This window comes from Mesocricetus auratus, unplaced genomic scaffold (assembly GCF_017639785.1).
Source record: "Mesocricetus auratus isolate SY011 unplaced genomic scaffold, BCM_Maur_2.0 Super-Scaffold_100011, whole genome shotgun sequence".
NCBI classification, from domain to species: domain Eukaryota; kingdom Metazoa; phylum Chordata; class Mammalia; order Rodentia; family Cricetidae; genus Mesocricetus; species Mesocricetus auratus.
The window spans coordinates 51,711,177-51,735,895 of NW_024429195.1; the positions used below are offsets into that span (position 1 = coordinate 51,711,177).

The following is a 24,719-nucleotide window of genomic DNA, read 5'->3' on the forward strand; positions in this document are numbered from 1 at the left end:
ACCCTGGGACCCAAAGAGCAAGCTCCAGGTCAAGCAGCCAATCCCGTCCTTCGCGTGTCACCGGTTGAATTGTGGGAATTGTGGTTTTCACGTGGCAGCCACACAGCATGGTTGCCAGGGCGCAGTGTCGGCCACGCGTACCGTCTGGAAGGCAAGCTCATTTCACAGCGCTCCCGCTGGCCTCCGGGTCGGCTGTGAGCACCGTCGCTCACGAGCCTCGCCCGCTTTAAAACGCACAAATCCCTGTCTCTTTTCCTCTTTAATGTCCTACGGAGCAAAGCACCCAAGCCATTTCAGAAGGACTCCGGCCTGCTGCGCTCACGGCCCGTCCTTCAACCGTCGCTTTAAGGTCTCGCGAGACAAGGCCCTTGCGGCGTTGTCATTCCGCTTGGAAGGCGGGCCGCGCGGAGACAGACATTGGGCGCAGCCAACGGGAGCGGCTCTTCCAGCGGCGCCTGCGCGGAGCGCTCGGGACGGCCTCGGTGAACTCCGACCCCGCCTCCCCGCAGCGCCCTGCGTCGGCCGCCCCCGCCCTCCCTGCGAAGGAGGCGGGCTTTGGCCTCTTGCCCTGGGGAGCGAGTGCGGAGGGAGTGCGAGCGAGACGGCCCGAGCGAGCGTAAGTGTCTGGCTTCCCGGCGAGGCCCAGCCGTCCGTCCCGCCGCCCATGAGCTCGTTGCTCCGCGAGCAGCTCCGTCGTTAGGCCGTCCCCGTCACTCTCTCTTCGTTCTCCCCGCTCCCTCCCCCCTGGACAGGCGCCCACCCTGTCTGGCCGGGGACCGGACATCGTGTCGAAGCGCCTTCCCCAGTCCGTGTCGCGCTGCGACCCTGGAAGCGGGCGCTGCCGCCAACGAGAGGAGGAGCCCCGGCCGCGGGCCCCAGCAGCCACCGAGCCAGCAGGCGGGATCGAGGCCGGCAACATGGCGAGCGCTTCGTACCACATTTCCAACTTGCTGGAAAAAATGACATCCAGCGACAAGGACTTTAGGTGAGACTGAAACCCGACCCTCAGCCCCACCTCGGGGAGGGGGGGACGGACGGACGGGGACAGCCGCCCGGGCCTCGCGGCGGGCCCTGCCCCACCCCTCAGTCCGGCGGGTCTCCAGCCACCCCCTCCCCCATCTTTCCTCTAGGCCGTTGTCCGCTGTGGCCACCGGGTCCCTTCTGCGCCCCGGCGTCCCGATCGCATCCTTTGTCCACCCGTAGGGACACGATGATGGCGTCCCAGGTGACGCCAGGGGCCGAAGGCACCCTCTGCGGTGGGGAAGGTGTCTTTCCCGGCCGGGAGGCGAACGGCCGGGCCTAGTCCCCGGCCCTAGTTCCCGAGACACCAGGCCGTCCTGGCGCTGGCTAGCCACACACAAGCTGCTGCTCACCAGCCACGCAGCAGCCGCCTGCTCTCCCGCGGATGGGAACGGGTGCAACGATCAACTTTTATTTGGAGGCCTCCTCTGATTGGATTATATACTTTTTTCCCCCCTCCGATAATTCTTGTTCGCGAAGGTGGAAAGGAACCCGGGGTGGGGGGGGGGGACTTGGCCTGCGGGTTTTTTCCCGCCAGCATCGCTGTCACTTCACCAGGTCAGGTGAAACCCCACGCAGGATCTCCGGGTTTCAGTCTCTCTCAGATCCCTAAGCAAAATCATGGCCAGAGGGCTGAATTGTTGAGCCTTTTGCCAAGCACATCAATCTTGGAAAGAGGGGCTGGTGAGCCGTGAAGCTTAATCATACATAGAGTTGTGTTCTGGGAGACCTGGACTTTTGGCTCTCCTTTCCGTGCACATTGAAGGAGTTGTATTTTCACGAATTAGGTTAATATGCGCCCCCCCCCCCCCCTCGGCAACACTGATTGTTAAATCCTTCCTGACTCTCAAAACAAGAAAACAGCTATTACTTTGATACGTAGGTTTTGTTCCATAATGCTTTGGGAGATAGTTTTGTGTACATCTAAAAAGAACAAATAGTCTCTTTGGTTGAACTAGCTTAGGACCTTGGGTTTTGCTGTGTGAACTGTTTTAACACCTGAAAATTTGTTCAACTCGTATCAGAAGCAATTTTCCGATCTGTGAAAGGAGGACCCTGGGGAAAATAATGCCTTTGTTCCTAGATAAAGTAATTAAAGTGGTCAGTGAAATACAGGGTCGTTTCTGTTACTCAAAACCACTAACACCTTAATTTTTTCTTTTCTACTTAGAGATCTTCTAAGTCTTAAATTTACATTAGAAAAAAATAAAAAGTAGTTTTCCCTACGAGTTCAGTGTTGGAAAGTGGGAAAAGAAAGAGCCATATGTTTGTTAGAAGCATTTTGAAGTTTAGATTTGTTTGCTTCTAGGACCCAAATCAGATTGAAGGGATTGTTTTTAGATTGTTGAGGGTTAGATTGGGTTTAATTTCTTCTGGATGTTGGCTTGTTCACAGTTGAAGTCTTGAGATTGAAATGAATGAATGAAACACACGGGTAAACTCAACTACATGAGGGTGTGTGTGGTGTGTGTGTAATTCCCTCCTCACTATGTCCAGTAGCTCTACTCCCTGTAGAAGTACTAAGTTTGACTGATTCTCTTTGCTTAAAGGCAGCAGATCACATAGTTTTGTTAATTACAAACTCCTGGATGGAGGTATTTTGAAAGACTACAATAGTGTGATACAGTGCATGCAGCTATCAGTTGAAGTAATTTCTTGTAAAAGAATGTGTGCATACTTGGATTTTTTTCTAAGAAAATACTGCTAAGAAAGAAATAATGCCTTGATGCGAAGCTACACCCATTTTCTACCTTTAGGTTGGAGTGAATCAAGACATTGACAAAACTATTGGCCACAGTTCTAGAATTTGGGGAATGTTACCGTTAGTAACAGCAACTTATTTTCTAACATTATTACATTTTTAATAACTTGAGGGAGGTGGCATTTGAGACAAGGTTTCTCTGTGTAAAACAGCCCTGGCTGTCCTGGAACTCATAGAGATCTACCTGGCTCCCAAGTGCTGGGACTAAAGGTGTGTGCTAATACTGCCCAGCTGTTAACTGTTTTTTGTTTGTTTGTTTGTTTGTTTTTACGAGACAGGGTTTATCTGTATTGTTTTGGAGGCTGTCGGTCCAGCCCGGCCTCCAACTCACAGAGATCCACCTGCCTCTGCCTCCCGAGTGCTGGGATTAAAGGTGTGTGCCACCACCGCCCAGTGGCTGTTAACTGTTTTAAGGACTTTTTTTTTTAACTAAATTTTAACTATTTACTTAACAAATGTTTGGGAGCAAGTCACTCTATATGTTAAATATTAAATGTTTTTGATGATCAATTAACACATTTGAGCTTGTCTTTTAAAGAGTTTTTTTATATTTTCTTTATATAGATGCATCATTTTTTTTTAAAGTCATGATTGCTTCTTAGAAGTTTAGTTGTTTTGGTATTTTTAAATACTTAATTGCCAGAAGATTGGAAGTCAGGCTGAGCAGCATTATGTAATGTCTGACTTGTGTAAAGGACTCTGGGCAATGCTGGAGTTCAGAGTAGCTGTGAGTTTTGGCCCTACACAGAATTGTGAGGTAAGAGATTTTGCAGGTTTTGAGGTTTTATATATATATATATATCTTGTGGGACTCTCTAGGATGAACAATGTCATGCCACAGTGTCCAAAGTTTGAACATGCTCATAAGGAAGGAAGACAGGGTTTCTGGAAGGAAGAAAGAACTACATTCTGGTGTGAAGTACAGAGGGTTAGGCCTAATTAGCAGGCCTGTGTTCTCATGTGTGAGATTCAAGGCTTCATTGCGTGCTTACAAAGTCTCCTGGATAGGACAGCTCTTTTTAGGCAGCAGTGCAGTCCATTTGGCAGAAAGGTAAACAGCCTGAGAATAAACGCATTTAAATTGTAGGCCCATTTTATTTTAAAAATCACCTATTTTAGTGTTTTGAAGATTGGTACTGGTGTTGTGGATAAAGGGAACATGAGGAGGTGAAATAGGAATTTGGAAGCTAATGACGGGACATTTGTGTGGAAGGATAGTGCCTACTTGCTTTGATTTGGGGAAAGAAGATTTTCAAAATGTTTAATTCAAGTAACCCTTTAGAAGAAAATGAAAAGACATCATTTGTTGTCGGTGTTTCTTAGAGCAGTTCTCAATATTTTTTGCCCACCCCTCCCCAAAAATCAATATAAACTAGTTACTTGGGTCCATAGACCTTCGGAGGTGTGTTCAGGAACCAAAGAGTACAAATGAACTGGTACAGTTAACAGTCAGCGGAATCTATAGATAACAGTGAAAGCTTTAGTATAGGTGAACTCTTGAGTATTCCATTTATGAATATTAATAGTAAATACTAAGTGAATTTTGATAATTTATTTACAAGCTTTGTCCACCTGATTTTATTTATCCTTATCTCTGGTAAAGTGAATAATAATAACCTCTATTATATTTCAGTAACAGATTGGGTAAGAGTTTGCCAGAAGTCAGACAGTAGAGCTGGGATTTCTCTTTCACGAATGCCTGGTTCTGTGTTAGTTCTCAGGATTTTGGCTTATGGACATTCTGAGTCAGGTTTTAAATTTCAGTTGCCTCTAAAATCAGGGGGCTGGGGAGATAGCTCATCAATTAAGAGCATTGACTGCTCTTCCAGAGGACCTAGGTTCAGTTCCCAGCAATCACATAGCAGTTTACAATTGTCTATAACTTCAGTTCTAGGGGACCCAACACCCTCACACAGACATATATGTAGGCAAAACACCAATGCTCATAAAATAAAAATAAATTAACTTTTAAAAAATGAGATTGATGAAATGTTTTGTTCTGGAAGATAGTTTAATTCCTTTAGCAGAACTTTGAGAAGTTTGGGCTCTACTGCTGATCCCCAGTAAATCTGTTTGTTGAATGGTTAGCACCTTACTGTAGAGGTGTGTAGTCACCATTAGTTGTCTGGTAGTGACAGAAGGTTAAAGCATAGAGATGTCCTGTCTATGCTGATCTTTTCTTGGTAGAGACAAGTATGAAAACACATGGCACAAAACGTGTTTAGGGGAAAGGGAGAGATGTGTGTGCCTGGTGTCCTCAGGTCAGAAAAGGACATTGGACAGGGAGCTGGAGTTAGGAATGTTTGTGAGCCACTATGAAGGTGCGGGGATTACAACTGAGTTCTAAGAGCAACAAGTACTCTTTAACCTCGGAGCAGTCTGGCTCTTCAGTGTGGGGACCCGGTCTTACTTGACTACTCATCGGACAGCTGGCTTCCATGAGAGCCTGCGGTACTTGAATTGCATTTTAGTTCCAAGGTAAAAGAAGGAAAAATCATGCAAGAAAGAAATATCTTCAAGAAACCATTGTAAAACAATTCCATGCTGCTTGATACAACGTTGAGATAATTTATGATGTTGGGAGTGGTTTGTTACAAAATGTGTTTAGTTGTTTTGAAAACTAGAAAATGTTTCCTTTAGAAACTTTAAGGTTAGTAAAAATCTAAGCCTGTAAAGAAGTCAGGAGTCTTTGGAGAGTTTGTTGCATAGCTGAAAGTGTGTTTTCACATTGACATAAAAGGAAGTGTGAGTGTCACCATCTTGATTGCCTTTTCTTGAAGAGCAGGAGAGTAAAAGGTGACTTGGGATACTTTGTATGCACTCAAAGGCGGGTGATGGTTACAGCTTGCTTGGCCTTCCTGGATTTGCAGACAGATCTGCTTGATGAAAGTTCAGTACTGGAAGGGGGTAGAAAGGAATGTCATAGAGGGAACTTATCTATATAGATTTTTCCAGGCTTATTTATAGCTCTAGTAAATGCATGAGGAAAAGGTGGTATGTGTATAAAGTCTAGATAATTGCTGGATGATGCATTTTGACCAAGTCACCTAGATTTCTGCTGTAGTTAAGAGTAAAGTTGTATTTATGTATGAAGGGGAGGTCGGGAGAGTTACTCATTTGTCATGGTGGTATAAGATGCCTGCTTAAGCATCTGATGTTAGCAGTGGCTGCTCCATAACACTGAGACAGCCTCTCACTGAGATGCACCACAGTGCTGGTTCCTCCTCCCTGACATCAGGGTGCCTGCATAATCAGCTCTCATTCAAGCCTTAAGTCTCTTCTCAACATTTGTCTTCTAGCTCTGCCCTGTACATAAGCCCTGTCTTTATTTACTCTGTGTCCCTGTGTGTAATCCATTCTGAAGAGAACTATCAATTTTATCCCTTTAATTCAAATGCAAGGAGTTGGCCCTTACTGTTTGTAGTGGCATGTTCTGGAAAATTGCCTCAAATCTGAACTAGCAGATAGTGAACCTGGAATGATTATTTTTAAGGAGATTATGAAGTTTGGTTTCTGTGAGTCCCTGATTCCTGCATTTTTATTAGTTGATAGGTTAGTAATTTCATTTTATGTCTATTTTAATTTAGACACTTTATTTAATATGGTTGATTAAACCTTGAGCTCACAGTCAATAGCACTTTAACACATGCATGAATGAAGCTTATTGAATACACTTTTTTCCAGAAAGCACATCATAGCCCTTTTGTGTATGGGAATGCTAGACAGTGCAAAAGAGTATGTGTGGGCGCCATGTTAAGCAACAAAACCATCAGCAAAAAGTACAGACATGGACCACGAAGCTCGAAATAATCCAGGAGAGGATTAGTTGTCTTGTGGTATGAAAGTTGAAACCAGGATGCAGAGCCCCACTGCAATGAAGAGTGTGTGTTGGATGACTCAAATTTGTCATCACTTTGCAGCTGTCTGCAGGTGTTTACAAAGTGGGGCAGATTCGTGCAGGGCTTACTAATTTTTTAACAAGTTAATTCACAGGTGTAAGCCTTGAGATTGACTGTTTACCCCTGCCTCTTTCTGTTAGTCATTTGGTGTGCATTATCTTTATGCTGTAGTAGTATTCCTAACCCTGTCTCCAGTTCAGCTAACTGATGGTTGACTGTAATGGCAGGCAGTTCCAATCATTTCTCTTCCCAGCTCTGTTCCGTGTGTCTGGTTTTTGGTAGCTTCACAGTGCTATTAATCTAAAGCCTAAAGTCCTGGTGTATTCTACGGATCTCTTTAATAATTCCCAGCCCTTGCTTTCCTGGCATCAGTTTTTTCCCTTTTGCAGAATAATTATGTCTGCTCATCACATCTCAGTTTTCCTTGAGAGAGAGCCTGTTCTTGTTTGCTGGGCGATTCATCAGGATGCTGTGCTTTCTTTTAAATTTTCTTAATTTTATTTTTCTGAATGGATTCCATCAATTCTGTTTGAGAGGATGTGTGTTAGCTTCTGTCTGGAAAGAAAGGCTGAAAGAAAATCAGATCCCTTGGAGCTAGAGTTAACAGTGGTGAGTTGTCTAATGTGAGTGCAGGGATCCAAACTCTGGTCCTTAGGACTCAGAATTCTTAGCCACTTAACCATCCTCCTTGATGAGACTTGGCTTTGTAGTATTTCTCTCAGTTCATAATTGTGCAAGTACTTGTTCATAAATGAAGTATTCCCCTTACTGGGTTGAAATATAAATTCTAAACCAGCAGGGACTTGGGGCTGTTTTGACTCTCCTGTGTAACCACCTGGTATGTTGGTTTCTCGGTACTTGATTAGTGAGTACTGGGACCATTTGCAGCTTCACTTCAGCCTACATTTCCATTATCTTGTGATTAAATTTCTCCAGACACTAAGCAGCTAGACAGTCCTTTAATCAGAGGTGCTCTGTGGTTCCCTCCACTAGGACAATTTCCCCTTGGAATCTCTGTTCCTGCTCTGAGACCTAAACTAGCAGGCGCTTTGCTTGACATGATGGTTTGGATTGTTTCAGTAAAAGTTGCCTTGTTTTTTTAAGACAGGAACTCCTGTAGCTTTGTCCAAACTCAAAGTCATTTAGTCTGACCTTGACCTGGTCCTTCTCCCTCAACTCTCAAGTACTGGGATTGTAGGTGTGCATGCCATGCCAGGCTGCCGTTTAGTATTAGAAATTTGTAAGAAAAGTAAAAGAAATAGTTTTAAAAGAGATGAACAAATTGAAACCTTAGGTTAAACTAATCCTTGGAAAAACTTGTAAAGATGAGGTTTGTGTGTTTATGTGTGCGTCCCATTAGATGAAACAGAATAGCAGAGAGAGAGAGGAGTGTGTGTGTGATCTCTGCCTTAGGACCTAGAATAAGTAGAGTGTACTGGGGAGTCTTCAAAATGAACTTTCAGCCTGCTTGAAGACAGTCTTCAGACTGAAAACTTCCTTCCAAGAGTATTTATTTTATACGTTTTTATATAGGACTAGGAAAGAAATTTCCAGATCTGGATTTAGCATTGCCACTGAGAGGTAATCTTGGAATTATGGTAGTTTTCATCTAGTTTTTCTGTTGTTGAAAAATGCTGTTGATAACTTTGCCGGTACTCATTTCAACCTTAAAAGTATTTAGCTGTTAATCATTGCAGTCTTGAAAGTTATAGGCTTCTTTATTACATGCTTTTGATGTCAAGGTGGGGGCTGGTTGACCCTTTGCTTGTGTTTAGCTTAGTTTTGGCTTTCTAGCTTAAGACAGTGACTAAGTAGAAGAGTAACAGACTGGACCCCTTCATGCATACGGTAGAACCCACCAGAACCGTGAATATTTTGTTACGTGTTACTGGATTGGGCAGCTAGCATTACCTAACCCCAGGACTGTAAACTAGCAATAAGACTTGATAAGAATTTATGTGCTTTCATGTAGTTTAAAACTGACATTGGTGTTAAATGGATATTGATTCCTAATTATTGAAATTATCCTTAAAATTACATTATACTACTCACTAAATTGTCTTGCCAGCCATCACCACATAGCTTATTGACCACATTGCCAGAATATCGCCATAATAGTTACAGTTATGATAATCGTGTTTTTCAGTTTAAACACAGATTTTTGCCATTTCTATGTGAAAAAGTATTTTTTTTTTCAACTGGGCCTTGTTGTAACAAAGGGGAAAGGATGGTAAGTATTATTTCATTTGGACTATTTTCATGGTTGAGCCAGGATTTGGGGAACCAACTCTTCATTTGGCTTTACAGCTCCTGGTGATTTATTTGCATGGGGTCAACCCATTTCCATGCATGTTAATTTTAAACCTTTTTTTTTTTTTGTTAACTATAAGGGGGAAGGAAATCTAATCCTTTAAATTTTCTTTTACTGAATGTTCAACCCTTTTATCAAATCTGAGATCAAATGATAGACCTGACTTTTGGTCAGTCTGTTTGGTTTAAACCTTCTTTTGTCTGTGATTTTTCTTTTCAAAGTTTCTGTATTAAATACAGTTAAAATCCAGGAAGAGAATATGGAGCCCCCACCCCTGCTGCCAAAAAAGTAATAGTCCATTAATGAGAATGGAAGAGCATTCTCTTAAGTCTTGTAAGTGTATTTGAAGTCAAGATTGGTCTAGGGATAGTTTTGGTTAGTGGCTGATGTAAGAGTACATTAGAATGTTAAAAGTGCCTCTCTGAAGGGCTGGAGAGGTGTTTCAGAGGTTGAGACACGTGTTACACTTGTAAAGGGCCTGGGTTCAATTCCCAGCACCTACATGGTGGCTCACAACATCACATGGTAACTCCAGCTCCAGGAGATCCAACAGGCATACAAGTGGTATACATACATGCATGCAAAACATGCTTACACATAAAACTATAATTCAATCTTACATTTTTTAAAAAGTACCTATCTGAAAACATTGATTTTTAAGTTACTGTTTTCTGTTAGTCTTTTCTTTGTAGCTTTTAAATTTATGATGACTTAAGTAGTTTGGGCTTCTTTTGCAAAAGGAAGCATCACTAAATAGGAGAAGTCAGTATTTTAATGCTTTAAATCCTCCCCTTCCCTCCTTCTCTTCTTCTCTGTCTTTCTCTGTCCCCTTCCAAAGTAGGGTTTCTCTGTGTAGCCTTGACTTTTCTGAAACTCACTCTGTAGACCAGACTGGTCTTGAACTCAGATCTCCCTGCTTCTGCATCCCAAGTGTTAGGATTAAAGGTATGCATCACCACTGCTTTTATTAACAATTGTTTTTATTAACAATTTTTTAAATTTTTAATAGGTTTATGGCTACAAATGATTTGATGACAGAATTGCAGAAAGATTCCATCAAATTGGATGATGACAGTGAAAGAAAAGTAGTGAAAATGATTTTGAAGTTGCTAGAAGATAAAAATGGTGAAGTACAGAACTTAGCTGTCAAATGGTAAGTTGTGTCTCGTTTGGTCACTGTTTAAAACTGATATTGAAGTCTGATGTTGTTGTCCTTTTCTAGAAAGTTTCTTTTTGAAATTTTTAGGTTACTGGTAAATGTTAAATGATTGCACGTGATTAATGCAGGGTATTTCATTACAGAATCTAATTTGTTAGTGTACACTTTCATGAAATTATTTAACTTTTGGGAAATATATGTTGAATGATTGTATGTGATTAATATGGGGTGTTTCATTAAAGAATCTAACTTGTTAGTGTAGACTTTTATGAGATTGTTTAACTTTTGAGAAGTATATGTAGAGAAATCAAACAGTGTTTTTTGTGTGACCATTGATTATTTTTGTTTGTTTTGTTTTTGGTCTGCATTTGAAAGTCCTACTCTAGTTGAGGTGAAATTTAAAAACAAGAGATTCAGAGAAAAACAAAACTTGTCTTACAAAATGACAGCTCTAAAGACTGTATGTGCATGTCGGGAATAGGCAGGGGGATCACACATTCCAGGCTAACAAGAGTTACAGAGCTCCTTTCTCAAAAAAGGGAGGGGGGGGAAGTAAAAGGCAGACAACAGCTAAAGGTGATATGCTACTGTGACTACAAGAATCTGCTTGAAGTTGCAGAATTTCAGTTGTCCTTTAGTGTGCTGCTGGTAAGCACTCCTACTAGTTAGGATCTTGTCGGTTGTATTTATTATTCCTAGAGTATAGGATTTGAGTTTTCAGCTCTCCATGTAATCCCAAGTACCCAGGAGGCAGGAGCAAGAGGGTCTCCACTCAAGGCCTACTGTGTGGCTTAGTAAGCTTTGGCTCAGATAAGGAAGTAGAATGCTAGTTGGAAGAATGGCTCAGGGGTGAGGGTTTACCCACCATGTGTTCTTTCTCAGTACCACAAACAGTAAACAAGCTAGTAAGTCAGTGTAGTTCTGGGCATTAGATCTTAGAAATGAATGGAGAAAGTAAGTAGTTTCCTCTTTGAAATTCTTTGTTATTGTATACAGCACTCAGTATTGATGGAAAGCTTTTTCCTTCTGTGATCATCTGTGTGGAAACTGTAAGGTCAGAGCTGTTTGCTTCTTCCCATATGGATGGGCAGCTGTTGCAATGCCGTGCATTGAAAAGACCTTCCTTTCCCCACTGAACTGAATTCAGAATTTACTTGATGTCTTTGAAAAAAAAATCAATCGAGTGTAAAAGTGTATGTCTTAGACTTTTGTGCTCTATCGACCCAACTGTCTGTCCTTACAACAGTATTACGCTGTTATATTGTCATTGTTCAGGATTTTCCACCCTGGTTCTGCTAAAATTTTAGACCAGATTGGGGAGTCATTATGTCTGTAGCATCCCTGCCCATTGTCATTGTTTGCTTATACCACTTCTTCTTTCTCAGATGACAGTGGTGAATGTTTAGCAGACGTGTCAATCCTCCTGAGAGCAAAACTTGCCTTTGGTGCTACGATGTATAGTAACTCTGACTTAACATGGCTGACATTGTCTAACTTGGGATTTTTTTTCCATTTCTTGAGACTTTATTGTTTCTTTAAAAGCCTCATTATTTTAGTCACTCTATTGGTTTCTGTATTTAAAATACCAGCATGGTTGGTTGCAGTAGCGAGTATGCCACATGAGGCTGGCACTCAGTCTTTCCTATGTTAGTAATACCAGTTCTCTTCGCATGCATTTTAGAAGTGGATGCTGTCAAATATGAAAGGACTGATGTTTGTTTAAACAATAAGGATGCCTTTTCAAACTCAGCAGTTGTGATAAATGCAAGATTATTGCATTAGGGAGGGAGATTGGATTCACCTGTGAATAAAAGGACAAGTGAGGATTATAATCAAAAAGCAGAAGGGGGAAATAACACAGGAGGAGACATGAGTGAGGGAATTCTTAGCTTACTGCTTGGCTTTGTTGCTTGCCCAGAAAAGATGGAAGCAAAGTCATGGCCTGTATTGAAAAGAGGGTTCTGGAGCACCTGAATAAAACTTGGCCATCTTCACCAGTGATTAGGCATGTGCATTTTTAGTTGATATAACCTAGTATGTGACTGTATCATAGCACAGAAGTCTTTATTAATGTTTTTGTAAATGTTGATGTAGTTGGATTTGGAGAAGTTGCTCTTCTTGTTTTCTCTGTGATTCCCACCCATTCCATTCCTTCAGATTACTTAAGCAATAGCTCTTGAAGTGATCCGGGAACCTCCTGAGGTGGCCCATTATCTGAGAGGTTCAGACTGTCCCTGAATGCTGTCCTTGGATTCTAGTGTTTTAATCAGAGAATATAATTTATTGTGTATGTTTGGTGTATGTGCACATTTTCGTGTGTGTGTGTGCACGCACTTGTGGAAAACATCCGTCTCTCTGGCCTCCTTCTCACTCATTTCTTTCAGTATATATCTCATTTATTTTAGTTTCTGGTCTTAACCTCTCCATTAGAAATGGTTCTTTCTTCCCCTTGTTTGTATTAACATCCTATCCCCACTAAGTCTCATGACTTTGACCCTTGTATTTGATTATGGTTGCTTACCTAAATGGAAGCTATTAAAATGGTCTTCTTTCCTAACTATCTCTCTCTTCAAAGCCTACTATCAAAAAAATCTTGCTCAGAAGTCTGCCAATAATATTGAATGTGAAAGTTTTAGGAAACTGTAAAATAGTGTCTTTTTATATTTAATAGTTAAGGGAGTTTCTTACCTCATAAACTTGATAGTGAATCCTGTAATTTAGGGCCCAGGCTTCCTTCTTGATGAATGTTCAGGTAATGGACATGCCTACAGTGTGCTCCAGTGTTTGGGCTATCCTCATGGAGGGGTTCAACCAACAGGAGTAATAGAAACACAACAGTATAAAACAGAAGATGTGCTGCGTGCTTTGGGAGCACATACTAGGACTAGTGGTTTTCATTGTGCTTTTAAAATTTAGACAGGAAATTAAAAGAAACTAGAACAGTGACAAGAAAGGGTCAAGGTTGGCAATGTAACTTTGTATGGAGCTTTTCTTATGTGTGGGTCTTTGTGCATGCAGACTCCTGGCTGTTAAAGCTTGTCGTTTATGTCTGTGTGTTTGAAGGGTTAGTTAGCATGCAGGGTGGAGTCCTCTTTAGTTACTGTTACTCTGCTGACGATCAGTGGGGTATTGGAAACCAAATCTAGATGTTAAGAGACCTTTTCTTTGTGTTGCAGCCTTGGTCCTTTAGTGAGTAAAGTTAAAGAGTACCAAGTAGAGACAATCGTAGACACCCTCTGCACCAACATGCTTTCCGATAAGGAGCAGCTTCGGGATATTTCCAGTATTGGCCTTAAAACAGTGATTGGGGAACTTCCTCCAGCTTCCAGTGGTAAGCACGAACCCTTTTTTTACTGTCTTCCTACTTGGAGATGCATCCTACCCTCCCTGTGTTACAAGGCAGAGAGGGGTGATTTGAAGCCTTATTCTTAAGCACAATTGTAATTTTTGAGTAAATGGAATTTAAATGTACCAAGTTAATTCTGCACGGGATTTCTGTTGAAGTAGGGTGTTAATAGTGCTTGCTGTGTGTTCTTCAGCTGCAGGTGAGAATTCTGCTGCGCATCCTCTGCAGTATAGGAAAAGATAACCAGATGTTGACTTCTCATTAGTTTGTAATTCCAAGTTTGATCTAGCTTTTCATCAAAGCTTGTTATGTAAAAGTTTGAACAGTTAAGACATAGCTATGAAATAGTTTTTATTAGTAACCTTAGTTACTAGTTCCTTTCATTTACTTGATAACTTAGTAATTAATGCATCTGGTAATTAACTTTTGGCCTCTGCCAGAATTATCTAGGTAATGTGACTATGCAGTTGGTTTTGACTGCAGTGCTGGTGTTGACATTATTGTTTTTTCTGCAAATGGGGGGGGGGTTATGTGCCTACCTTGTGGGAAGGTTTTAGATTGGTAATGTCATGTGAGTGTTGTTTCACTCATTTTCTGACTACATTTCAATACATTTGTCATGACCAGTGTTGCTTCATCGAGTCTAAGTCACAAAGTTGAGATTTACGATTTACAGAGATGAAGTTATCACATGAAGTTTTGACTTCTATTAGGGTAAAGATCTAAACATTTGGGGGCTCTGACTGAGACTAGATGGTAAAGCATGCCTATCATGTACAGGACCCTGGGTTCCCTCCCTCGTGCCATAAGAAAGAAAGCAATTCTCTCCATCTCAAACAGGAGCTTGTCTGCCAGAGCATGCCAGTGTTGCTTCCCTCTCATTAAGCAGTCAAAGAGTCCGTCAGTTCCCAAGGAAGCTACATGTAATTGTTATCTTACCTATCTTCATGCTGACTTCATAGTTTTCCCTCTCGTCACATTTAGTTTGTTTTAGCAAGATTTCTACACTTGTTTGCCACAAGCACTACAGGCTTCTACCAGCGTTCAGTAGCTGCCTAGCAAAATGTGAATAGTGATAGTCACATTTCCTGCATCCCTTTGACAATTACTCTATTTTTGATTCTTGGTTAGGTCTAATAAGGTATTTTTTAAACATTTTTTTTTCCTTAGCAAGGATTTCTTAAGTGTCTTAGACAGCTATAGTTTGTTGAATATTTGGTAACCAGTGCAGATGTCAGACAGATGACATGTTTGAACCTCTTACTTACTCCTCTTACAGGCTCTGCACTGGCTGCTAATGTGTGTAAGAAGATTACTGGTCGCCTTACTAGCGCAATAGCAAAGCAGGAAGATGTCTCTGTCCAGCTAGAGGCCTTGGATATTATGGCGGATATGCTGAGCAGGTAGATATACTTGCTGTTTATTTGTATTGTGTGTTATAAAACTTGGCCTAGGTTTCCATGGTTGGGGGTAAAGGAAATATAAGCTGTTCTTATGCATCACAGCTGTTTGGTGATTCTGAAAACCCTTCAGTTTGTGATTGCACATTTTTTAGCAGTTTATTTTTTATTATTGTGTTCATGCTCAGTAATCTGCTTAAGTGAGGGGATTTTTTAGTGAAAGTCACAAATCTGCAGTTAAACAATAATAACCCCAACCATCCACCGTGTTTCCACTGCATGTTTGGGGTGGGGCTTGGATTTTGTTCACTTGTTGCTTTCCTGCTTTCTGTGGCTATAGACTTAGGAATAAATGAGCCACTCCTAAGAAAGTAGACTTCAAAGGGCATTTCCATATCAGTGTGTCCTTGTTTCTAATAATTGTTACTACTTCATTATTTGCGACTGCTATTGTAGTTAATTTGGTTTAATATAAAAATAGATTATGTGTATATTAAATGTATGTAATGAGAGTTTTTTATTACTCTATCACACACACAGCACTTATACTTTTACCCTAGGAAGTAAGAAGAGAAATGGCTGAGGACCAAAGGGAGTGAAGTGGGACCATGTTCAGTGAAGCTTTTTACAGAAATAATGGAGTTTGCAGAATAGGTGGCACATGGGTGATTAAATGTGCTATGGTGCAGAATGTATACATGTAAGAATGTTGAAGCCAGGATATGGAGTGAATACAAAGGCAGTAGGGGGTCCTTTGGTAGATTGGGAGTCCTCCTGAGGTGGGAAGAAATGCATTCTTAATTGATAGGCAGTGATAACCCAGGCAGACTTTTTGTCCCGTGTGATTTGCTTACTGGCACCGTTGGCACATGATGATATGAATAATGTTGGCTAATTTAGCTGTGCATGCTGGGGGATTGGGAAACACAATTTTGAGGGCAAATGAACCAATAAAACTGAGCTTGAGGTGGACAAAGAAAAGAACGGAAGAGGGAAAGAGACATCAAGATTTTTGGTGTTGTGAGTAATCAAAAAAAAAACAAATAAGACTCAGTAGATTAAATACTTTGAAATCCTAGAAGGAGGGAAGTGACAAGATCATTGTGACTTGTCTTGTTTGGTGTTTTGCCAGTAATTGGTAATCCAGCCTATAGTAGGTAATACAGGTCTCACTTCTAGGAGTTACTTGGGAAAACCTACCTCCATATATGTTTAGCTTGGAGTTTTCATTTGCATTGATAGGGACAGTGAAAATTCAGCTTTTCTTTTATTCTGACTTCCAATTTGTCTCAACTTAATTTGTACCCTAGATATATACATTGAGTTCAGAGTCTATATATATTCATAGTGCTCTGGAATGTTGAATTTATTGTTTTCTTTCTGTTTTTCTCTTTCCTTTTTTTAAGGCAAGGAGGACTTCTTGTAAATTTCCATCCTTCGATTCTGACCTGTCTACTCCCACAGCTGACCAGTCCTAGACTTGCAGTGAGGAAAAGAACTATTATTGCTCTTGGCCATCTAGTCATGAGCTGTGGGAATATAGTTTTTGTAGACCTTATTGAACATCTGTTGTCAGAGTTGTCCAAAAATGACTCCATGTCAACAACAAGGACCTACATCCAATGTATTGCTGCTATTAGTAGGCAAGCTGGCCATAGAATAGGTAAGACATGTAAGGATTTCAAAGTTGTCTCTTTTTTCCACCGTGTGTGTGTTGTTTGTATGTGATGCATGTAGGACTGACTCAATGAGTGTGTGAGGTCAGAGCAACCCTGCAGTCAGCTCTCACCTTCTACCTGAACCTGGGTTTTGGGGATCTAGCCCAGGCCTCCAGCTCTGTGCAGCAGGCACCTTTACCCTCTGAGCCCTCTCACTGACTGCCCCCCTAAAATTGGGTTTAATTTTGTTTTTAAGTATGTGGTTAAGAAGCAATGTGCTTTTCCTAGGTGAATACCTGGAGAAGATAATTCCTTTGGTGGTAAAATTTTGTAATGTAGACGACGATGAATTAAGAGAATACTGCATTCAAGCTTTTGAATCGTTTGTGAGAAGGTATACTTTTAAGATCTGTGTGTTTTTAAATTTTTTTCCTTAAAATTGCAGTAGTTATTAAGATTAGTTAAATACACTTGGGAGGCAGAGGCAGGTGGATCTCTGTGAGTTCGAGGCCAGCCTGGTCTACAAGAGCTAGTTCCAGGACAGCCTCCAAAGCCACAGAGAAACCCTGTCTCAAAAAACCAAAAAAAAAAAAAAAAAAAAAGATTAGTTAAATAAAGAGAGGATTTCAGATGTATTTTATCTAAGTAGTAATTGATTGCTAATCGAATATTTGTAGCAAATGTGATGTTACTATTATAAAATCTAGTAGCTTCATTTACTTTGAAAATGTTTATCGTTAGAATTTAGGACACTCATACAAGGGGAATGTCGCATCATACATATAGTGTGTCTTCAGAATAACGGGTTTTTCCAAAGAGAAGCATAGTAGAATGTATTTCTTTTAAACCTTTATGTTTGAGACCTGTCATACCTGATTTGCCAATGTAATGGTTCTCAATTTGGAAACTTAGGCACTAATTTTCTTTTTAAAATCTTAGTAAAAATTGTGTGAAAGCAGTATTATCCGAATGTTTGCCTTTGATTAATACAGTTGTTTGGATGGTGTCTTGATCCTAGCTAGTTTTGGTCTAGACTTTGCCCTTTTAACTCATTGTTTATGGAGCACCATTATAGTTGTGCCAATTTAAAAATATTATTAATGTGTATGGGTATTTGGGCTGTGTGGATGGCTGCACCATGTGTGTATCTGGTACTCATGGAAGACAGAAGAAAGTGTCAGATCCCCTGGAACTGGAATTACAGGCAGGTGTGAGCCTCCATGTTGATGCTGGGGATTGAATCCAGGTTCTCTGTAAGAGCAGCCAGGGGTCTTTTTATTTTTTATTTATTTTTTAAGTTTTTTAATTTAAATTAGAAACAAGCTTGCTTCGTATGTCAATCCCAGCTCCCTCTTCCCCCGCCCCCTCACCAGCTCCTCCCCCGCCCCCAATCCCCACTCCAGGGAGAGTGGGGCCTTCCATGGGAGATCTCCAGAGTCTGTCATTTTGTTCAGGGCAGGGTCTAGGCCTTCCCCCAAGAGTCCAGGCTGAGAGAGCATCCCTCGTTGTGGGATGTGCACCCAAAGTCCATTTGTATGCCAGGGATAAATACTGATCTACTTCCCAAAGCCCCATAGATTGCCTAGGCCTCCTCACTGAGACCCACATTCAGGGTGTCTGAATCAGTCTCACTCTGGCCTCTCAGCCATCAGTCTGGGATCCAAGCAGCCAGGGGTTTTGACCACTAACTAAGCTGTCTCAAGGTTCCATGCCAAATTGTGAAAATTGGAAATGTTGAGGTTCATTTTATTAAGAACTACAAATTGTCCCTTTCCTTTTGGCTCTAGGCATATGTGTATTTTGGTTGATATTAGCATACAGTGAGAAGACCATGCTAAATGCATGTTGACTAACAAGTTTACAAGTGCTAATTAATGACTTAAGAATCTCTGTACTGTTCCCACTTGAGCCATGTAGTTAACATTTATATATGATATTTGTGGGGACACACATCCTAAAACTAGGTATCATTTGAAAGGTAAATCTTTTCAGACATGAAGCTCATGGGACAAAAATTTCAGCGGTCACAAACCACTTTGCTCTTACTGCTAATAACTGAAGCAGGGAGGAAATTGTATTTGTGTGTTTTAAAGCAGCTCTTGTCTTTGTATTTAGATGCCCTAAGGAAGTTTATCCTCATGTTTCTACCATTATAAACATTTGTCTAAAATATCTTACCTATGATCCAAATTACAATTATGATGATGAAGATGAAGATGAGAATGCTATGGATGCTGATGGTGGAGATGATGATGATCAAGGTATTTCAAATTATATAGAAAGAATCTGTTACTTCATAAAGCCAGGGTTAGAGAGGGGAAGATGATTCTTAACTGCAAATTGTACCATAGTTTTGTTCCTTAGAACTTTGCTTTTTTTTCCTTGTGGGGCTCAAGCCTAGAGTCTTAAATACCACATGGATAACAACTGCATTCTTTATATCCCCAATCCAATGTTTATACTTTTTTTTTTTTACAAAGCATTTGTGCAAGATAAGCCATTGTTTTTGGAAAAATGAATCTAAATATATACATATTTGGGGTAGTTTGGTTTGTATTGAAAAATCCTAAATATTGTTTGAGACCCAGTTTAATATGCATGAATAATATAAACATTTCTGTGGCTTATGTGATTAAAGTCAGGCTGATTTGTGGTAGTGCTTTAAGGGCATAGCAGTTGCTGTTTTTTTTTTTTTTGTAAGATTATAATAGAAATATCTAAATAGATTACCATGTACATAGATTAGTGGGTTTTCTCTTATTTTTATAGTAATTTTTAGTTTGATTGTGTGAACTTATGCAATAACTCTATTCTTATAAAATCTGTGACTTGGCTATCTAAAAAACAAGTACACCCTCCCCAACTCCATCTACTCCTCCAGCGGGTACTGCCCCATTTCTTCTCTACAGATGAATGCTGTTAAGTTCATTTCTTCCTCTTCTGTCATGAATGCAGTTCCAGGGATGGACAAAATTGTAAATGACTGAAAACATTTATTACTTGTTCTCTTAGTTAGCATCCAGGGACCAGGATATCACACTGTCTGTCTTCTGTTGAGGTTCTTAATCATCTCTGACCACTAGAAGGAATGTACCTGGGATAAATCTTTGTACTTATTTGTAACACTCTTAATTTTCCTTTGGATCTCACCTAGTCTTCTTAGTTTAGTACCACTATTAATTAGCTCAGCTCTATACCTTTCCTGCAAATCCGGGTTCATACATGACTGTTGAATTGATGTTACTGGTTGCTTAACTAAAATATCTTATTCCTGCCCTTTCTCCAGCCCCTGCTCCTTCTTTCCCATCTTAAAATAACTTCTCCATTCCTCACACCCCAAAGCCTTCCCTCACTATGCATAACTTTATATCCCTTTAGCATTTTTATTTTAGCACAATCGTTTTCTTGCATATTGTAACTGATTATCATCCACCTGTCAGAGTGCAATCTTCCTGAAGACTAGAAAATTTAACCTTGATTGCTTTGCTTTCAGTGTAGTGTATAGAGTAATGCTTGTCCCATAGTGGTCGCTTGGTAAATGTGTTATATTAATGAAGAGAAACCTTAGGAGTGAAAGAAATGTTCCAGTTTTTGAGTTGGTGTTTATCATGCTAAATAGCTCAAGTCCTTCAGCTGCTTTAAAATTAGATGAGCTAAATATAAGAAATATTACTTAACCATGGTGTTGTCATTTCAGTAATTAAGGCATTTGTTAATTTTCTATTAAATATGTATTACTAGGATGCAGATTTCATGATGTGTTGACAGAAGAAAGAATTTGGTTTATTTTCTGTTACATAGATTAACTCTTATGTTGGTGCTACCTTGTAATTTTTAAATAGGTATTGTTAAATGAATTTGATGCCTTCTATTTTAGCGGTATTTCGTTCAGTTTTCTTATGAGGGATATATGTCCAGTCTCTTGAGACAGATTGATCAGAAATTAAAAACATGTCTTTGTTCTGATAGCACATAAGAGGTTCAGTGAAAAGCTATGTATGAAGCCTGTAGTAGGATTCTTCTTGCTGAAAATTATTTCCATCCTTTTTACTACATCTATAGACAAATCTGTTTCATAGTTCATCTTATAAATGCCCTTTGATTGATTTTTTTCCCCTCACATTGAGAAGTTCATGAGTTTCTAAGCACTCACTGTATTGATGAAAAGGTTGTAAGCCAGTTTGTCATCTGCATAACAAGACAGTGCTTAGCCGATTAAAACATGCATGGTTATAATGAGTTGTTTATCTGTTTTGCAGTCTACTCTTTTTTAAGCCACCTATTGCTGTAGACAGTAAAGCTACATTAACTAATTGCCTTGGTTGAAATACCAGTTCACTTTCTGTGTTAAATTGTGTGCTTTCTCTACCATTAATAGCCTGTTCAACATTAAAACTTCCCTTTAGGGAGTGATGATGAATACAGTGATGATGATGACATGAGTTGGAAAGTGAGACGCGCAGCTGCTAAGTGCCTGGATGCCGTAGTTAGCACAAGGCATGAAATGCTTCCAGAATTCTACAAGACCGTCTCTCCTGCCCTGATATCCAGATTTAAAGAGCGTGAAGAGAACGTAAAGGCAGATGTTTTTCATGCGTACCTTTCTCTTTTGAAGCAAACTCGTCCTGTGCAGAGTTGGCTGTGTGACCCTGATGCAATGGAACAGGGAGAAACACCCTTCACAATGCTGCAGAGCCAGGTCAGTGTGCGCGTGTGTGTGCTCTAAGGTCACTGACAGATGCTGCTCTGCAAGTTGTTCCTCAGGAAAGATGGGAGCGCTGCAGTTGTCTAGAGAAGCGCGAAGTCCATGGGAGCTCAGTAAACCATTGGTTGTGATTTAAATACACCTTAACATTCAGGAAATTATCTGTGATGTTAATGAAGAAATCAAAGCTGTCACTCATAATTTATGTGACCTTAGACAAGTTAGTCATTTTTATTAAGCCTTGCTTTAAATCCTTTGTAGTAGGGTTTACTTAGATATAGCTACCCAGCGTTGTGGTGAATGAAATCACCAGTGTAGTTTTAGTGTCTGGTTTACTACATGGTAATTTTTTTCCTAAGACCCTGAACATTAAGTCACCATCACTCCCATTTACTGAATATTTGTTCATACTGGGCATTTTCTAGCTATGTGTAATTCCTGTAGCGGCTGTAGGCATTTTTGTGTGTTTTTGCTCTTTTTCCTTTCCTTGAGATGGTCTCATGCTATAGCCCAAGCTGACCTGCCCCCAAGTGCTGAGATTACAGGCGTGGTCTGCCATGCCTTGTGTTTCCATCTGTGTTTCATAGATCACAAAGCGCTTGTTGAAAGAGTAAACCAGGAGAGAACAAATACCATGTCTGCGGCTCCCTTCTTCCCCCAAGACAGGGTCTCACTGCATAGCCCTGCCTCTCCTGGAACTCCCTCTGTAAACCAGGTTGGCCTCAAAGAGATCCCTCCATCTTCCTCTGCCTCCCAAGTGCTGGGATTAAGGGTATATGCTACCAACATCTGGCTGGCTGCCCTGTTTTTAAGTAATGCAAATACCTTTCAATCTGCACTTGTTAATAAAGGTGAATATGGAGATACTATGAAATTATGAAAGAGGATGGTATAAAATATATGGAGGATGGATGGGTAGATGGACAGATGGGATGGATGGATGAATGCAGTAAGCATAGAGAAATTGTATAGTAGAACCATGAGGAAGTCTGAGAATCTCTATTGTCTATTTCTCAGATTGTTTTTATTTATGAGACCTGTCTGTTAGGGAGAGGGTGTTTTAATATCTTTCTACCTTGTTATTGTGTGAGGTTCTGGAAATACCTGCCTGTAGCCTTGAATGTATGACTTGTCAGAAAAGAATACATTGAAGTTAAGTAAACATTCAGATGTCTCTGAATTTTACTCCTGATGCTTGTACCTTTGAGGTACGATGTCTTTTATGATAATAGCAAACTAAAAAAGGAAAAGGACACCAATTTGATGGGTATTTTTCTGTAATTTCCTTTCTTGTATTTTTCTATTAATTATAAATTAGTTTTGGTTGGAAATGATTCTAGTTACTGAAGACTTGTTAGGAAGCTTTTCTCTGGTTTCTTGATGCTATTGAGCAAATATAATTACAATACAGTGTGTACAGTGCATGACTACATTTAAACTTGGTTCCTATATAATAGTGCCTGTCTTAGCAGTATTGGAGAGCTGAATTGGAAATGTGATAAAAAAAAAAAAAAGACAGATTCTTTTGCTTATTTCCTGTAAGTCATGTTAAGTATATGAAGTACCTTTAGATCAGCTAGCTAATGAATATATGATATTCCAGGTTCCCAACATCGTTAAAGCTCTGCACAAGCAGATGAAAGAAAAGAGTGTGAAGACCCGACAGTGTTGCTTTAACATGTTAACTGAACTGGTAAATGTATTACCTGGGGCACTCACACAACACATTCCTGTACTTGTACCAGGTATGTAGTGACAATTTGTACCTACAACTTTTCAATCTTAAGTTATCCCCCGTAAATAAAGGGATTTAATATTTTCTATAGATTGTAAAGCATCTGCCATTTTAGAGATTATATAATGCAGATGGAAATTTTAACAATTTTTCAGGGGTTGGTTTTTAATTATTTCTGGAAACTGCATAGAATGATTAGATGTTTTTGTTGGCTTTTCAGGAATCATTTTCTCGTTGAATGATAAATCCAGCTCATCAAATTTGAAGATTGATGCGTTGTCATGCCTATACGTAATCCTCTGTAACCACTCGCCTCAAGTTTTCCATCCTCACGTTCAGGCTTTGGTCCCTGCGGTGGTGGCCTGTGTTGGAGACCCATTTTACAAGATCACATCAGAAGCACTTCTCGTCACTCAGCAGCTGGTCAGAGTTATCCGCCCCTTAGACCAGCCTTCCTCATTTGACGCGGCTCCTTACATCAAAGACCTGTTCACCTGTACAATCAAGCGGTTAAAAGCAGCTGATATTGATCAGGAAGTCAAGGAAAGGGCTATTTCCTGTATGGGACAAATTATTTGCAACCTTGGAGACAATTTGGGTCCTGACCTATCAAACACACTTCAGATTTTCTTGGAGAGACTCAAGAATGAAATTACCCGGTTAACTACAGTAAAGGCATTGACGCTGATTGCTGGGTCACCATTGAAGATAGATTTGAGGCCTGTCCTGGGAGAAGGACTTCCTATCCTTGCTTCATTTCTCAGGAAAAACCAGAGAGCTTTGAAACTGGGTACCCTCTCTGCCCTAGACATTCTAATTAAAAACTACAGTGATAGCTTGACGGCTGCCATGATTGATGCAGTCCTAGATGAGCTCCCTCCTCTTATCAGCGAAAGTGATATGCATGTTTCGCAGATGGCTATCAGCTTTCTTACTACCCTGGCAAAAGTCTATCCCTCTTCCCTTTCGAAAATAAGTGGTTCTATTCTCAATGAACTGATTGGACTTGTGAGATCACCTCTACTGCAGGGAGGAGCTCTTAGTGCCATGCTAGATTTTTTCCAAGCACTGGTTGTCACTGGAACAAACAATCTAGGCTACATGGATTTGCTGCGCATGCTGACTGGTCCAGTTTACTCTCAGAGCACAGCTCTTACTCATAAGCAGTCTTATTATTCCATTGCCAAATGTGTAGCCGCCCTTACCCGGGCGTGCCCTAAAGAGGGACCTGCTGTAGTAGGTCAGTTTATTCAAGATGTCAAGAACTCGAGGTCTACGGATTCCATTCGTCTCTTAGCACTCCTTTCTCTTGGAGAAGTTGGACATCATATTGACTTAAGTGGGCAGTTGGAATTAAAATCTGTAATATTAGAGGCTTTCTCATCTCCTAGTGAAGAAGTTAAATCAGCTGCATCTTACGCACTAGGCAGCATTAGTGTAGGCAACCTTCCTGAGTATCTGCCGTTTGTATTGCAAGAAATAACCAGTCAGCCCAAGAGGCAGTATCTTCTGCTTCATTCCTTGAAGGAGATCATCAGCTCTGCATCAGTGGCAGGCCTTAAGCCGTATGTTGAGAACATCTGGACCTTGCTGCTGAAGCACTGTGAGTGTGCAGAGGAAGGCACCAGAAACGTTGTTGCTGAATGTCTGGGGAAGCTCACGCTTATAGATCCCGAAACTCTCCTTCCACGGCTCAAAGGGTATTTGATATCAGGTTGGTATCT

General features: G+C 40.6%; 1 protein-coding gene across 1 annotated transcript in view; it reads left to right on the forward strand.

Annotated features, from left to right (window-relative positions):
* The first annotated feature begins 852 nt into the window (after positions 1-852).
* The window catches only part of Cand1 (cullin associated and neddylation dissociated 1), a 30,892-nt gene continuing 7,025 nt past the window's right edge, over positions 853-24,719 (forward strand). The window contains exons 1-10 of the mRNA XM_040754821.1: positions 853-985; positions 10,002-10,145; positions 13,328-13,482; positions 14,777-14,900; positions 16,304-16,560; positions 16,844-16,949; positions 18,671-18,816; positions 20,962-21,254; positions 22,864-23,005; positions 23,216-24,709. Coding sequence (XP_040610755.1) covers positions 918-985; positions 10,002-10,145; positions 13,328-13,482; positions 14,777-14,900; positions 16,304-16,560; positions 16,844-16,949; positions 18,671-18,816; positions 20,962-21,254; positions 22,864-23,005; positions 23,216-24,709 — 2,929 coding nt within the window. The 5' untranslated portion in view covers positions 853-917. The remainder of the gene's footprint in view (positions 986-10,001; positions 10,146-13,327; positions 13,483-14,776; positions 14,901-16,303; positions 16,561-16,843; positions 16,950-18,670; positions 18,817-20,961; positions 21,255-22,863; positions 23,006-23,215; positions 24,710-24,719) is intronic.